The 16062-nt window shown below is 33.1% G+C and overlaps 1 protein-coding gene across 1 annotated transcript in view; it reads left to right on the forward strand.

Moving 5' to 3' along the window:
- The first annotated feature begins 261 nt into the window (after positions 1-261).
- The window catches only part of LOC148955720 (uncharacterized), a 42161-nt gene continuing 26360 nt past the window's right edge, over positions 262-16062 (forward strand). The window contains exons 1-6 of the mRNA XM_089103650.1: positions 262-362; positions 4766-4877; positions 7270-7495; positions 12484-12719; positions 13638-13863; positions 14559-14794. Coding sequence (XP_088959776.1) covers positions 323-362; positions 4766-4877; positions 7270-7495; positions 12484-12719; positions 13638-13863; positions 14559-14794 — 1076 coding nt within the window. The 5' untranslated portion in view covers positions 262-322. The remainder of the gene's footprint in view (positions 363-4765; positions 4878-7269; positions 7496-12483; positions 12720-13637; positions 13864-14558; positions 14795-16062) is intronic.

Genomic DNA, 16062 nt, shown 5'->3' on the forward strand with positions numbered 1-16062 from the left:
TGATTTTTATTATTGCCAATTTTTTAAGATACATATGTTTTTTTTTTTCAACTTCAAATAAACCAATTCTAACAATTAGATTGCTGTTTCACTGTACTTTGTCCTTAAACAGAAAGACACGTCTCATCGCGTGCCAAATGTAATTTCCATCCAAATGTTAAGAGGTGTCCACATAACAACAAAATATTTTGTAATTTTACCATTTCTTATGACCCTGGAAACCCGTTCTTGCTGCCGGCTATGATAAGAAAAATGGGTATATATTTCAAACTTTTTTGTGGAATCTTCAGAACGCCTGTAGAGAGCAGCGTCTCAGTACAGGATGAAGAATTGTGCGTTGATTCTCGTGGGCCTTGCTGCCAGTAAGTAAAATTGTACCCTTGTGCTTTTATAACACCTGCTTTATAACTTTTTGATCCTAACCATTAAGAAGAACCGTTTATCTTGTGCAAAGACTACCCATCTAAACTAGTTACCATACCAACAAACTTCTGACTTTATTCTGATCAGAGAAACTGTGTTCTTTTTTTTAATATTCACTTTCAACTTATTTGAATCACACATCTCCCTCCTCCCCAATGCCTAGACATGGCACTAGAGTAAACATCATATTAGGCTAAACACTTTCCTCATTTTGTTTTCTTCAAATTGGCATTATGAACCAACTATTTATGGGAAAGAAGCACAAAAAAAATGTAAACAATGAAATAATAAAACCTAGTGTTTAGCTTAGGGCCATATCCATGCGTAAGTGAGGATAAGAATATATCCATTTGGGCCATATCCATGCATTAGGGAGGATAAGCATATATGCATTTGGCCCGTATCTTTGCGTTACGGAAGATATGCATCTATGTATTAGGGCCATATCCATGCAATTATCAAATTAAAATGAAAGTGAATATAATAATTAAGTAGGATTTCGTTGATAATAATGAAATCAGAAACTTGTTGTTATTCTAGACAGTTTAGAAGGGAATCTTGCAACAAGATTACTTCATTTTTTATTATTTCCATAAAATATTTTCCAATTTAGCAATAACTGAAGTGAAATGAAATGGTCGTTTAATAGTGATACTTTCCGCTTTCTAATGCATCAGAATCAACCCTGCAGTAGGATAAAGGGTTTATTTTCCCTTCGAAACCGCATGAATTTTATCGCAGTTCTTTTTTTTTTTTTTTTTTTTTTTTTTTTTTTTTTTTTTTTTTGTGAACTTCTAACGTCCCCAAAAATAAAATATCATAGACATACCTATTCTAAATATACAGAACTTTCTTTGAACATTATATTTTGAGTAAAATAACAATTAATATTTTGATAAATTCTTGAGCTGGTTCATTTTTTTTTTTTTTAATTAACTGACTCTTATTAGTGTCCTCTGGTGGACTTCCTTGGTAAAGTCTAAGGCTTCTTTTTTTCTCTGTTTGAAGCGATATTTTGACTAATATTTTCTTCTCTTTTAAAAAATATATTTATTTCTTTAAATACCGTTGGGTAATGACGACTATTATTTGTCCTACATACACGAACGCCATCAGAGATTTTTACCAGGAGGGATATTTTTCCAATAAATAGGTGTAATAATTGTAAATAAATACAATTTAAACATGTTAATAGCGAGTAATATTTTCATTAAAATGAATATGCCTGGGTTTTAAGGAGATCATAGGACTAAGAGGGTGGGGTACACAGGAGCATAGGTTTCAAAGTGAAGTCTTTTATTGTTGTATACTATCCCATGAGGAAGAGGATGTCGCCCTCTAGCTCTCTTGGTAGAGCCCATACATGTATAGTCAAAATATCCAAAACGTTTTTTGGTAATTATTTCCCCTATATTGGGCATTTCCCCGTTTCTGATATTATTCTTTTCTTACTATGGAAAGTAAGAGGGGTAGTAATAATTAGTTTAAAGCGACGAATGTTCTTTCAATACTCATTTGTCATTGATTATAAATAGGATCGTTAACAACAGAGTTCCAACTAGGCGAAGGTAGGGAAAGCGGAATCACCTTTTAGTTTTCAACGAATTCCAGTGAGGATTTGACAGTTGTCGATGACAACCACAATGTCAGCTATTTACGACAATTAATCATATAGGTCCTAATCACTCCTAAGTCTTGTATATATATATATATATATATATATATATATATATATATATATATATATATATATATATATATATATATATATATATATATATATATATATATATATATATATATATATATATATATATATATATATATATATATATATATATATATATATATATATATATATATATATATATAATATATTATATAATATATATATATATATATATATATATATATATATATATATATATATATATATATATATATATATATATATATATATATATATATATATATATATATATATATATATATATATATATATATATATATATATATATATATATATATATATATATATATATATATATATATATTAAGAGACATTAAAGATACATTAACAAAATATTCAATATTAAGGGAGACATAACGAGTTGGCTTTCTGTCTTCTTTGTATAGAATTAAATAAAAAAGAACAAGTTTTTTAAACTGAAAGTAAGGAGTGACATTAAAACTTAAAACGAACAGAAATTATTCTGTATATGAAAGGGGCTGTCCCCTCCTAAACGCCTCGCTCTTTACGCTAAAGTTTTTTATTGTTTTAAAACAAAAATTTGTGAGACAAAGTCAAACTTTAGCATAAAGAGCAAGGGGTTGAGGAGGGGGCAACCCCTTTCATATACGGAATAATTTCTGTTCGTTTTAAGTTTTAATGTCGCTCCTTACTTTCAGTTTAAAAAACTTGTTTTTTTAATTTAATTTCTGATCGTTTTTTAGTTAATGCAGCTTTTATTTTGGCTCACCGTCATTGAATAAGTAAACAAAATTTGCATAAAAATGTTACTTTTCTTTTGCTAAATGGCTGTCTGTAAACTTGGTTCTGACGTAATTTACAAATTAACTTACGTAACGATCTTCTATATTCGTCTATTTTTCTTCTGGCAAAAAATACTAAGTTGGAGATTTTTGCAGATATTAGCTTGAAATCTATGTAATAGGGTTTTCTGATATCTGACGGTGTGAGTTTCATTAAAATTCTTTCACTTGTAGGGGATGTTTCCCCCCTCTTTAAAAAATCAGGCAAATTTTCTCAGGCTCGTAGCCTTTGATGAGTAATACTAAGCTTAATGAAATTTATATATTTAGAATCAACATTATAAGCCCATTCTTTTGATACGTTTATTGAAATCAAAATTCCGTTTTTTAAAGTTTCGATTACTATTGAGCAGTATCACTTGTTTTTTTTTTGTTTTTTTTTTATTACGTATATTTTATTACGTATATGAGGGGGTTCTCCCCTTAGTCAATACCACGCTCTTTACGTTTTTTTTTTTAATTCACAAACCCCTGAATCACAAAGGCCGTTTAATTTGAATAGATAGCTCGTTTGAAAGCACAGACAAAAAAAAAACTGTAGCTTAAAGAGCGAGTTATTGACTTGGGGGTCACCCCCCTCATATACGTAATAATTTCTGTTCGTTTTAAGTTCTAATGTTGATTATTACTTTCAGTTGAAAAAACTTGTTTTTTAAAAATTTAATTTCTGATCGTTTTTTAAATAATGCTTGGAAATCCGGCGCCCCCTTCATAGAAATGTCCCTTACCCCAAAGAAACATCAGCCACGGAAATATTCGCCCAAGTAACCCCCTCCTCCAGCCCCCCCCCCCACCAGAAAAAAATCCTTCCTGAAAATGTCTGTATACTTCCCAATAACCAATACAATATGTAAGCAATGGGCAAAGTTCATAACTTGCAGCCCTTCCCCTGGGAACTGTGGGGGACTAAGTCATCCTAATAGAAATATTTATTAGATTTTCGACTATGTTGAACAAAATGGCTATCTCAAAATTTTAATTGGGTGACTTTGAGCAAAAAAATGAGCGTGGGAGGGGGCCTAGTTGGCCTCCATTTTTTTGGTCACTTAAAAAGGGCACTAGAAATTTTAATTTTCTTTCCAATGAGCCCTCCTACGATATTCTAGGACCACCGGGTCAATACGATTACCCCTGGGGAAAAGAAAAGAAAAGAAAAAAAATTAAATAAACACGCATCCGTGATCTTTCTTCTGGCAAAAAATTAAAATTCCACATTTTTGTAGATAGGAGCTTAAAACCTCTACAGTAGGGTTATCTTATACGCTGCATATGATGGTGTGATTTTCATTAAGGTTCTATAACTTTTAGGTTTTTATTCTTTCTCCCTTTTTTCGAAAATCAGCCAAATTTTCTCAGGCGCGTAACTTTTGATGGGTAATACTAAACTTGATGATACTTATATATTTGAAATCAGAATTAAAATCTGATTCTTTTATTGCATCTATTGGTATCAAAATTCCGTTTTTTAGAGTTTCAGTTACCATTGAGCCGGGTCGCTCCTTACTTACAGTTCGTTACCACGAACTGTTTGATTTATGTATAGCATTTTGTTGAATAAAGTCAAGTTCAAGTTCAATCATTTTCTTATTAAGAAAATTATATATATATATATATATATATATATATATATATATATATATATATATATATATATATATATATATATATATATATATATATATATATATATATATATATATATATATATATATATATATATATATATATATATATATTACGTAATCTAAAATTGCAAAATTGTATATAATCTAAATATTTTCTTTTTCAGTTGCATCTTCTGCCGAAGTTCGTGGAATCCTTTGCAGTGACAAAGCAACTATCAAACGAACATGGTCTATTGTTAACGATTTGCCATCTTTTGGACGTAACGTTTTCCTAAGGTAATTTTAATTATTTTTAATAATAAAACCATATATGCCTAAAAATTGACTTTTAAACTGGAGCCTTTTTTGCTTTTCCGATATTTATAAACTTTACTCAATGACTCAATAAAATGCTATCTCATGAATTAGAATATTAAAATTAGCGGTTAATTTTTCGAAATTTTAAAGCAGATATCTAAACTAACTGATAAGATTTCAAAATAACTAATATACTTCCATAATGACAAAATCCTATCAGCTTTATTGTCAAATCCACTTGGTTTTGTTTTAGTTTTCTGGTCTCATAACTATAAGAATTAGAAAATTACAAGATTCTTATTGGAGTGCTATAATTCTTTCTTAGTCTTACAATATGATAAATGAAAGTCGAAAATTGAATTCTGGACTTAGCCCACGTTAATACTGAGGCCTTGGTCAATATCTATTTAGAATTCAATACATGAATTTGTCAATAATATCATCTCGGATATGATTAGGATAGCAGAATAGGCATAGGAAATAGGGCTTATATTTTCCATATATTTTTACAGAAATATCGAGAGGATATTTCTATTTTTCTGCCATAGCAATCACCCTCCAGTCAAAGGTTGTGTTCCAAAACTCAGTTGTCAATAAAGACCGCTAATTGTTGAGTCTATTATTATATTCATACTAAAATGGCAGATAAGACCAAACGTAGCCCCTAAAACGCTTGTAATACATAAAAGGGGCTAACGTTGCATTTCGTTCTGCTCTTAGCGTAAAAAAAGAGTTTTGCAACTGGCTACCCGTTGTCTTTGCACTAAAATAACATTAATAATCTATGAGTTCTGAAATCCACCCCAAACCAACCTTAATTAAAGAAACCATAGGTAATTGCTATAAGCCTGTTGAAAATTTAAAAATTTAGTTTATTTTGACAAATAAAAGTAATAATATATATCCTAATTTAATTTGTTCGTCAATTATTTATTTATCATAAAGTAATTCGGTGGAAATCAAAGTAAATTTGGCGTAATTCTGGCATAGTAATATGTAAATAAAATTTTTGTTAAAACAATATTGTCAAGTCATAGTTAAGAGTTTGTCTATTTTCATCACCTAAGAGGTCAAGGCCCTGATTTCCAACGACTCCAACTTCTGTAGGAGTAAATTAGGTCGTCAATGGGCAAACAAGTAGGAATAAACAAGGCCCTCAACGTTGATGCCAATAAACTCTAACGACTTTAACACCATAAATTCAAATTGCCCAACCTTTAAGGTTTGGCAATATATTGCGCTTATTCCCCATAAACTATTTACACCATAAAATTCAATATCTTGCACGAGTATATACAATCAAACAGGGTGTTCATATAATATGTAGAATTTGCAGAAACAAAAATTCCAGTTGGGTATATCCTAAGCCCTTCCTCCCCCTTGAAGAAAAATTTAAGGGAAAGCTGGTGAAAATTTTGAGTAAAAAAAATCATATATATTGGCATAGAAACGAACCAAATCTATCCAGCAGGGAGTCCTGCGTCATTTCGTTATCGAAACTCAACTTTGTCATTGGCGTTCTTCTTATGCTTATAAAATGTAAAATTATTTCTATTAGCTCTAGAAACATAATTTGAATATGTAGTGTTAAAAAAACAGGGTTCAATTTTTCGAGTTTAAAAATCTTGACGAATCAATCGTCCTATACTAAAGATTTTGACACTGTTATAGGGATTAATCTAATTAATCTAGGGGAAGGAATGTAATAGTAAAATAGACCAAAAAAGCTTAGAAAATATAAGAAATTGTATTGTTTTTGCAATAACTTAGCAAATCATCATCTTCTTGTTTGTAAAATTAATCAACATTTGTCAAATAGTACGATACAAGCAGATAGTGGGAAGGAACTATTGCTGTTCTTTATTATTTTTAGGCTATTATATTTACTAATTCCCCTTAGTGTTACAGACAATAAACTTGTGTAGTTAAATTATTCTTTGTGAATATTATACTGAAGAATGTACAGTATGACAGTATTTTATGAAAATATTGACTTGTTTTTTTTTTGTAATATTAATGTATATTTGCCGAGAATGAAAACTTGGCCATTTGAGCCTGTGAGCAGTTAATTTGAAATATAATATTTATTTATGCATCTTGTAATAGTGTTTTTGCTTGAATACAAAGAGTAAAAGAATCTCATTTTGTTTTGGGGCTGCAAATTTTCTATTTTCCTAGAGACAGACAAGTGTCATGTGAATGCCGCTTTTACCGACTATTTTCGTTCCTCTATTTTTTTTATAAATAAAATCTGGGATTTTAGATATCTCAAGATTTTATTTAAGTTATAGATTAAACTTTTAGATTATTTTAGTAATTTTCTCAGGAAATAACGTTTTTTTGCAGTAAATAATTAAACATCTTTTTATAGTGTTTTTGCTGCAAAACCAGAGTACAAGAATCTGTTCGTTGAATTCCGTAACATTCCAGCTTCTGAGCTGGCCAACAGTGAGCGGCTCCTCTACCATGGTGGCCGCGTTTTGGCATCCGTTAATGAGGTCATCTCCGAAATTGACTCGCCAGACAGTGCTGCACAGAAACTCGTTGCTCTTGGTGAAAGACATATCACCAGAGGCACTGTAAGACGCCACTTTGAGGTGAGAATTCCATTCGAAATATGCGCGTAAAAAGGAACTTTAAGCGTTCATTAATGCATATGAGAAATTTATTGATCATATAAAATAGAGCTGTACTGAAATAGAATAAGAAAGTTTTTACATAAATAGGACGGCGAATCAAAACCAATTATATGTTAGATTCTAATTTTAAACTTTTACATTATGTATTTAAAACTATTTAAACTTTTTAAGCTTTTGTATTGTTAAACTTTTTGTCTTGCTAACTCTCCCTTAAGCAATTTTACTTTTTTTAATGTGTAAAGTTTTTACGTTGGAGAGAAATATAGCAAGCATACCCGTGTAGAACTAGCACACAGGACAGCCAAAATTTCATAGAGATGGCTGAAAAGTAAGAAATCTGCTCACAAGGGGCTGCTATAAAGCATCTCTGAAACTAATTTGACAAATTCAATATTCGGGTAACATGGAAAGGGGTTGAGGAAGTAACAATTTTGCTTTACTGAAAACACATACATTTTTAATAACTTTGTACATCCTACTAAATGCCCAGTATTTTGCTGTTGAGCCTTTTTCTGCATAGTTTCTTATTATCTTTAATAATTTTTCTGTTTTGTGGATTTCTACGACTCCTTGAATTCCGCCCCTCTAAAAAAATTCGTTTGTTCATCCCTCAAGGGGAATTTGTAAGAATTTGTAAATTTTAAGATAAAATCTTGCCCTTATTACAAAAGCCTAAGCCTGAAAAATCAAAACCCTTATGCCTTCCCAAGGCCAGAACAAAATTTGCACTTTACTGAAAAAAATACAAATGTTTACTTTTATAACTTTAGTAAATCAAATAATATTAGCATTTCGATTACTAAATTTCAGTATATGTATATTAAACTGACAATGCACATTCATTTGTATTTTTTTCAGTAAAGTGCAAATTTTGTTCTGGCCTTGGGAAGGCATAGGGGTTTTGAGCCCAACTTATGTTAATATCTACCCGTTTTGAGTTTGACTCGGTTATTTATTGTAATAAGTTCGTTTTGGGTTTCATTTATTTATCGATGCTGATTTGTGGAAGTTTCACGCTTGGAAGATTATTTGATTTTATTTTTGCTCATTTTTTGTTTAATGGAGTTCTTTACTTTTCTTTGAAAACTTATTTTGTGGAAAGAGTATTTTTAATTAATTTCTGTTCGAATTATATTGACATAGTCTTTTCATGGAAAAAGAAAATAATACTTTAAATCTTTTCGTTTTTTTAAGGCTTTATAGTTTGGCGTGCTACTTGTATTCTGGAGAAAAATTTTCAGCAATTTTTAAAACCATACACCCTTTTAAAGATCAGGACACGAATTGTTGTGTTTAATTTAGTTTCATACCTCCTCTACTTGATCTGAAATAGAAAACTTGATACTATTCACAAAAAAATCTGTTTAATTTCTTTTATGGCTTTGATGCACTTACGCTATTTTGATTTGGTTAAATTTTAAGAGCAGAAGTAGCCCCAAAAGTTTGAATATAATACCCTCAGTCGTTTTTGGGATATTGCTGAGATGCCTTATTGGAATTCGCATTAACGCAGTGCATTTTGATTTCATCTTAACGCAACATTTAGTTTTTAAACATAATGGGCAAATGGGAGGGTGGGAGGGGGAGGGGGATTAGTTGCCCTACAATCACTTTTGACTATTTAAAAGGGCACCTGCCCTTGCAATTTTCAATCGATTGAGCCCTTTTCAAAGTTCCCACGACATCTCCTTCGATACAAAGTGCCCTGGTCTAAACAACAACAACAATAAAATAATACATTATACCCACATCGATCTTTACTATAAAATGTCAAGCCTTCTAATCGACTATTAAAAAGGGCACTAGGCCTTTCAATTTCCAATCGAATGAGCCTTTTTTGAAACGACAACGCTTTCTATAAGCACCTTATATGCCCCCCAGGCCATAAATTACAACCCTTACCCTAAGGGCTGTTAGGGTTGTTGTCATACTCTAAGACATAATTTCCAGAGCTTTCACCTACGTTAAACAAAATGGCTATCTCAAAATTTTGATTGGTTGTGTTTGGGGAAATGGTAGTCACTCTCCAATCACTTTCAACTATTAAAAATGGCACTAGCCCTTTCAATTACTAATCAAATGAGCCCTTTTGAGGTTTCTACGACAAAACTTTCAATAAAAATCTTATATGCCCCCAGGGCATAACTTACAACACTTGCCCTGGGGGCTTGACGGGGAGGGGGTGTCATTCTCAAAGACCTAATTTCCAGAACTTTTTACTACGTTGAAAAAAATGTCTATCTGAAAATTTTGATTGGATGTGTTTGGAGGAATGGTGGGCGTGAGAGGGGGGTTAGTTACCCTCCAGTCACTTTTGACTATTAAAAAGGGCACTAGCCCTCTCAATTTCCAATTGAATGAACCCGTTTTGGAGTTTTACGACAACTCTATTTATAAGAACCTTACATGCCCCCAGGGCATAACTTACAACCTTTGCCCTCGGGGCTCTGGGGGGTTTGTCATCCTTAAATACATGATTCTAGAACTTTCAACTACGTTGAACACAATGGCTATCTCTAAACTTTGATCGAATGTTTTTGGGGAAGTGGTGGGCGTAAGAGGGGGGTTAATTACTCTCCACTCACTTTCGAATATTAAAAAGGGCGATTTCCAATCAAATGAGCCCTTTTTGAAACTTCTACAACAACTTTCTATATAAACTTTATATGCCCCCAGGGCATAACTTACAACCCTTGCACTGAGGGCTCTGAGGGGTTATCCTAAAAGACCTAATTTCAAGAACTTTCACCTACGTTGAACAAAATGGATATATCAAAATTTTGACTGGATGTGTTTGGGAAAATATTGGGCGTGAGAGGGGCGTTAGTCGCTCTCCAATCACTTTCAACTATTAAAAAAGGCACTAGCCCTTTCAATTTCCAATTGAATGAGCTCTTTTGAAGTTTCTACGACAACGCTTTCAATAAAAACCTTATATGTCCCCAGGGAATAACCGACAGCCCTTGCCCTGAGGGGTGTTGGGAGAGGGGTTGTCATCCTTAAAGACCTAATTTCCAAAACTTTCAACTACGTTGAACAAAATGGCTATCTAAAAATTTTTATTGGATGTGGTTGGGGAAATAATGGGTGTGAGAAGGGAATTATCGTTCCTGCAATTACTTTCAACTACTAAATAGGGCAATAATCCATTGAATTTCAGAATAGAAGAGCCCCATTTATGTTGCGCGCAATACAGATTTCAATAAGAAACTTTCTTACCCCCAGCGCAAGACTGATCCAGCGGGCTTAAATTCCGGGGGGTGGAGTACAAAGCATGGGAATATAAATTCTAAAAATTTGAGATGCGTGGGACGAAATCATTATCTTAAAAAAAATTTTTTGATGTGTTTGGGGAAATGGTGGGCGTGGAAGGGGTGTTAGTTGCCTTCCAATCACATTCGACTATTAAAAATGGCACTACCCATTTCAATTTCCAATCGAATGAGCCGTTTTTGAAGTTTCTACGACAACGGTTCTATAAAAACCTTATATACTCCCAGGGCACAACTTACAACCCTTGCCCTGAGGACTGTGGGGGGCTGTCATCCTCAAAGACCTAATTTCCAAAACTTAAAACTACGTTGAATAAAATGGATATCTCAAAATTTTGATTAGATGTGTTTGGGGAAAAGCTGGGCGTAAGAGGGGGGTTACTTGCCTTCCAATCCCTTTCGACTATTAAAAAGGACACTAGCCCTTTGAATTTCCAATCGAATGAGCCTTTTTTGAAGTTTCTACAACAACGCTTTCTACAAAAAACCTTATATGCCCCCAGGGCATAACTTACAACCCTTGCCCTGAGGTCTGTGGGGGAGTGTCCTCCGCAAAAAAATAATTTCTATCTGAAAATCAACTATGCTGAACAAAATTGCTATCTCAAAATTTTGATTGGATGTGTTTCGGGAAATGCTGGGCGTGGAAGGGGTGTTAGTCGCCTTCCAATCACTTTTTACTATTAAAAAGGGCACAAGCCACTCCAATTTCCAATTGAATGAGTCCTTTTTGAAGTTTCTAGGACAATTTCTTCAATACGAAGTAGCCTGGTCAAAAGGAAAAAATTAATTAATCATACATTACGCCAAAATAGGTCTTAAATGCCCCCAGGGCATAACTTAAAACCCTTGCACTGAGGGTTTTGGGGGATCGCCCTCCTCAAAAACGTATTTCCTATCTGAAAATCAACCACGCTGAACAAAATGGCTATCTAAAAATTTGGATTGGTTGTGTTTGGGGGAATGATGGGAGTGGGGGGGGGGAGGGGCTAGTTGCCCTGCAGTCACTTTTGACTATTAAAAAGGGCACTAGCCATTTCAATTTCCAATCCAATGAGCCCTTTTCGAAGTTTCTACGACAACTCCTTCAATACAAAGTGCCCTGGTATGAAAAAAAAACAAATACATTGTGCCAACATCGTTTTTTTACTTAGGCATCACGAGTGCGCTGCCTGTGATTAAACATGTAATTTTTGTAAATTGTAATTCCTATATAGTTTATTTTGAAGCTGCTGTGATTTCTATAGAATCCCTGCCTAATTTTATTTGAATTTATAAAAAAAACACGTTTCAAAATTTATATTGCACGGAATACACCGAAGCATCCAAACTTTTAAAGCAAAAAAAAAAAAGTATCAATAAATGAAAAATGATTTTATTTTGTTTCTTCCTAATGCAGCTAAAAATAATGTACTGTGTATCTTATAATTTGTAGTATTTTCTTGTCCCCTAAGTTTTTCGTGTTTTTTATTCACTTTTATTAGGCACTGAATATGTTAGGCGCTATTGGTCCAAATATCTTCCCCTTCCTTTAAATAATAGAATTAATAATTTGTTTCTAATCCTCTTTAAACAACAAGAAAAAGTGGAGTAAAGAAATGCAAAAAGAAAAGAGATCATCTTCCCTTCTTTTTCTAGCTATGCATCTCATAATCACCCATTTTCATCTTTCAGGCCTTTTCTTATGCATTTATTGACGAATTAAAACAAAGAGGTGTTGCCTCTGCTGACCTCGCTGCTTGGAGAAAAGGTTGGGATAGTATTGTTGATATCCTTGAAGCTGGCCTACTGAAACGTCAAATTGACCTTGAAGTCACCGGTCTTAGCTGTGTTGATGTCGCAAATGTTCAGGAAAGCTGGGCTACAATCAGTGGAAACCTCAAAAACACTGGCTCAATCCTTTTCCAGAGGTAAAACTACCCTTGTAATAAGATATTGCCTACAGTATCAAGTTAGCTCATATGTGAAGAATCTACTTTATTGTGTTTAATGCTAAACACAGCGGTGTTATATTGCATTCAATACAACCACTATCCTTGTATTTATTTTAAGTAATATCCTGCATTAATGTTCTTTCATATTTTTTTATGCGGTTATGTAATAACCCTGACCAATCTTTAATCATTTTACTTTTTCCTTGTCCCGCAGAATATTATTGATGCCAAAATAATTTTATAGTGAGTTTAAGTAAATAGAGAAAGAGAGAGTTAGAGAGAAGAGAGGGAGAGAAGGGGGAGAGAAAAAAGAGAAATAATGAAAAAGAGAGAGTGAGTGCGAGAGAGAAAAGTAGCTCCTTAGTGATATTACCTAGTCTTTCAGTCTAACTTCATATAAAAGGAATCAAATAGACGAGTTTTCAGGGATACCCTCTGTAGTAAAACCATTTAAAATAGCCCCGTTCTACAGAGCTATTCCTTAAGCTCTGAGGACAAAGGGAGTCTCTTCTTGCAGGTAACCTGACGTCTTTGTTTCTACATGTTTGCCATTTGAGCTTATCCAACAGGGTACAAATAAGTGCTAATAGAAGGCATCAAATTCCCCTCCTCTAGCTGGTCGGTCATCCCTACCCATTCTGAAAAATGCCTAGCTAATCCTCTACGATCTAATTGAATGTTTTAAAATGGGGGAGATCGAGAGAGGCTGATGGGAGGGGGGTTGACTCCTTTGTGCGAAGAAACTAGAGGATTGTCAAGTGTTTTGATTTATTTTTCTGTTTTACCCAATTTTTTAGAAATTGTGTATGAGTCATTGATGCTATGTTTGTAGCATCAATGACTCATACACATTAATTTATCGCAGGCATGGTCCCAACGACATTTTTCTTTCAGATTGATCAACGATCATCCAGAATACCAGCAACTCTTCAGACAGTTCCGTGATGTTGAACTCGCCAAGCTGGGTGAAAGCAATGGATTTGTTGCTCATGTTTTCCGAGTCGTAGCTGCCTTTGACGGTATCATCAAAGAGCTAGATAACAACCCATTCATTGTGTCTACCCTTAAAAGACTTGGTGAGCAGCACATTGCTCGCGGTACTGATATCAGCCATTTCCAGGTAATAAATTTTGCTCAGAAACTTTTAATCATTTTCCCCGTTCAATAGGCTCATATTCGTGATTCCAAGTTTAATTCTTCAAATGAACACCAAAAATAGTTAATGACGGAAAATGTGTAGTCTATATTCAATATACCATTGAACATGCCTGAATTGCAAATTCGGTGATTGGCTGAATTTTCAGTATATTCCAAGTTCAGAATTTTAAGCATATCTGGTCAATATTCAGCTTGACATATATATTGTCAGTGAGCAGCAAAAACCTTTTAATAACTTTCCAAACTTAGTTAAAAATCGGCTATATATATATATATATATATATATATATATATATATATATATATATATATATATATATATATATATATATATATATACAAACAGCAGGAAAATATGTTTTTCCTTAGAAAATATTGTATTATTTAGGAATTTAGTTTGTAGTGATAACTTTGTCCAATGTAAATAATTAACTGATTTCCTATCTCTTACTTAAGTACACATAAGTAATTTTCTTTAGCATAATTAACAGTGATTAAGAATGAATATGCATTTTTATGAAAAAGTAATGTTCAAAAATATACTTAGAACAAATTAAAATGAATAATTTGATTCTAGCTTAAAGTTTTGACCGTGCGTTGAGCCTAATTCTTTCCTTAGTATTTGGGAATTACAAGAATTTTTTTATTTTTCGTTAGAATTTCCGTACCACCCTTTTGGTATATCTCAACGAAAATGGTATGAACCAAGCACAAGAAGCCTCATGGAGCAAAGCGTTTGATGCTATTGAGAAATATATATCAATCGGTCTCAAGTCCTTGGAACGAGTGGACCCTATCACTGGATTATCAGGTCTTGAAAAGAACGCTATCCTTAATACCTGGGGCAAAGTCCGTGGAAATCTCCAAGAAGTTGGAAAAGCTACCTTTGGAAAGTAAGTAACTAGTCAAAAAATGAAAATTCTTGTGCTACTCCTTTCCGAAGCTTTTTGTTGCTCCGATTGTACTTCATAGATAATTAGTGTGTGGATCTTCCCATTTTTTCTATAAATGATCTTATTAGTACCTTTTGAATTAATGTAAATCTTTAAAGTTATTACTTTTTTATCTAACTTTTTTTATGTTTTTTTTGTTTATTACTATAAAGTCTTCAATTTGTCTAAGCTATCTAGATTTGTGTTAATCAATATGACCTTTGTGAAAGAATGGTAGGAGAGATTACTTCCAAGGTTGTCAACGTAACAACAGGGGTAACAGGGGTATCAAGGAGCAACAAGAATCTATTAACCTGGCAAATTCACCTTTCCTTAGTCCCCTCCCCTTTTCTACCTTATCTCCCTTGTTCTGCTTCAGACAAAGTCCCCTTTCTCCCAAAATATAATTTTCCTCATACAGGACCGTTCCAAGGGTTGGTGGCACCCAGGGCAACATTAACCCCCTCCCGACTCAAACATAAATAAAAAAAAACAAACAGATGCCCCAGCAGAGGTGCCCCACACTACAGAGCACCAGGGAAGCTTGCTCCGGTCGCCCCCTTTTTTGAACGGTCCTACCCACATATAGATATAGAAATAATTTTATCCTGGAGACAGTTGATATGTTAACTGCGCTAATCTCCACCTCTTTCTTTTATCAATCGCTTCCTAATTTTCATCATACAAATTTTTAACTTCTTTTTATAGTCGTTTTTTACTTTTTTTTTTTTTTGTTACAATAATAAATTGTCGTTGAGTTTTTGTTTGGTCTAATTCCTTTGTAAATCCTGCAAGTTCTAATTGTTTTTAACTTTCTGGTATTTGACGTTTTCTTTTCTCGTCAATATTAACTTTTCCCCCTCCGTTTAATTGACTTTTAAGTGTGAATACGGCCCATCTGGACTTATAATAGCTATTTTTCAGAAATAAACCTTATCTTATATCTTGACAAAACGTATGAATTAGTATATTTACCCCCTCCCAACAAAAAAATTTAGCAGCTTAGATTATGAGCAAAAGTAAGGTAGGGTGATTGCCTTCAAGACCCTGTTACAAATTGATTGTTTCTTCCATTTCATTGTTGGAATATATGGCGCTCTTGGCAGGAAACTTTTAAGTCTGGTAAAACAATCAGTACTTTGTGATTTTTGGATCAAAATATTGAATTGAAAATATTAAAGCATTTTGGAATTATCACAAAAAAACTTAATTTAGTGGACAACTAAATG

This window comes from Artemia sp. Qi Xiang Cuo, chromosome 2, assembly GCF_049724085.1.
Source record: "Artemia sp. Qi Xiang Cuo chromosome 2, ASM4972408v1, whole genome shotgun sequence".
Classification (NCBI taxonomy): Eukaryota; Metazoa; Arthropoda; class Branchiopoda; order Anostraca; family Artemiidae; genus Artemia; species Artemia sp. Qi Xiang Cuo.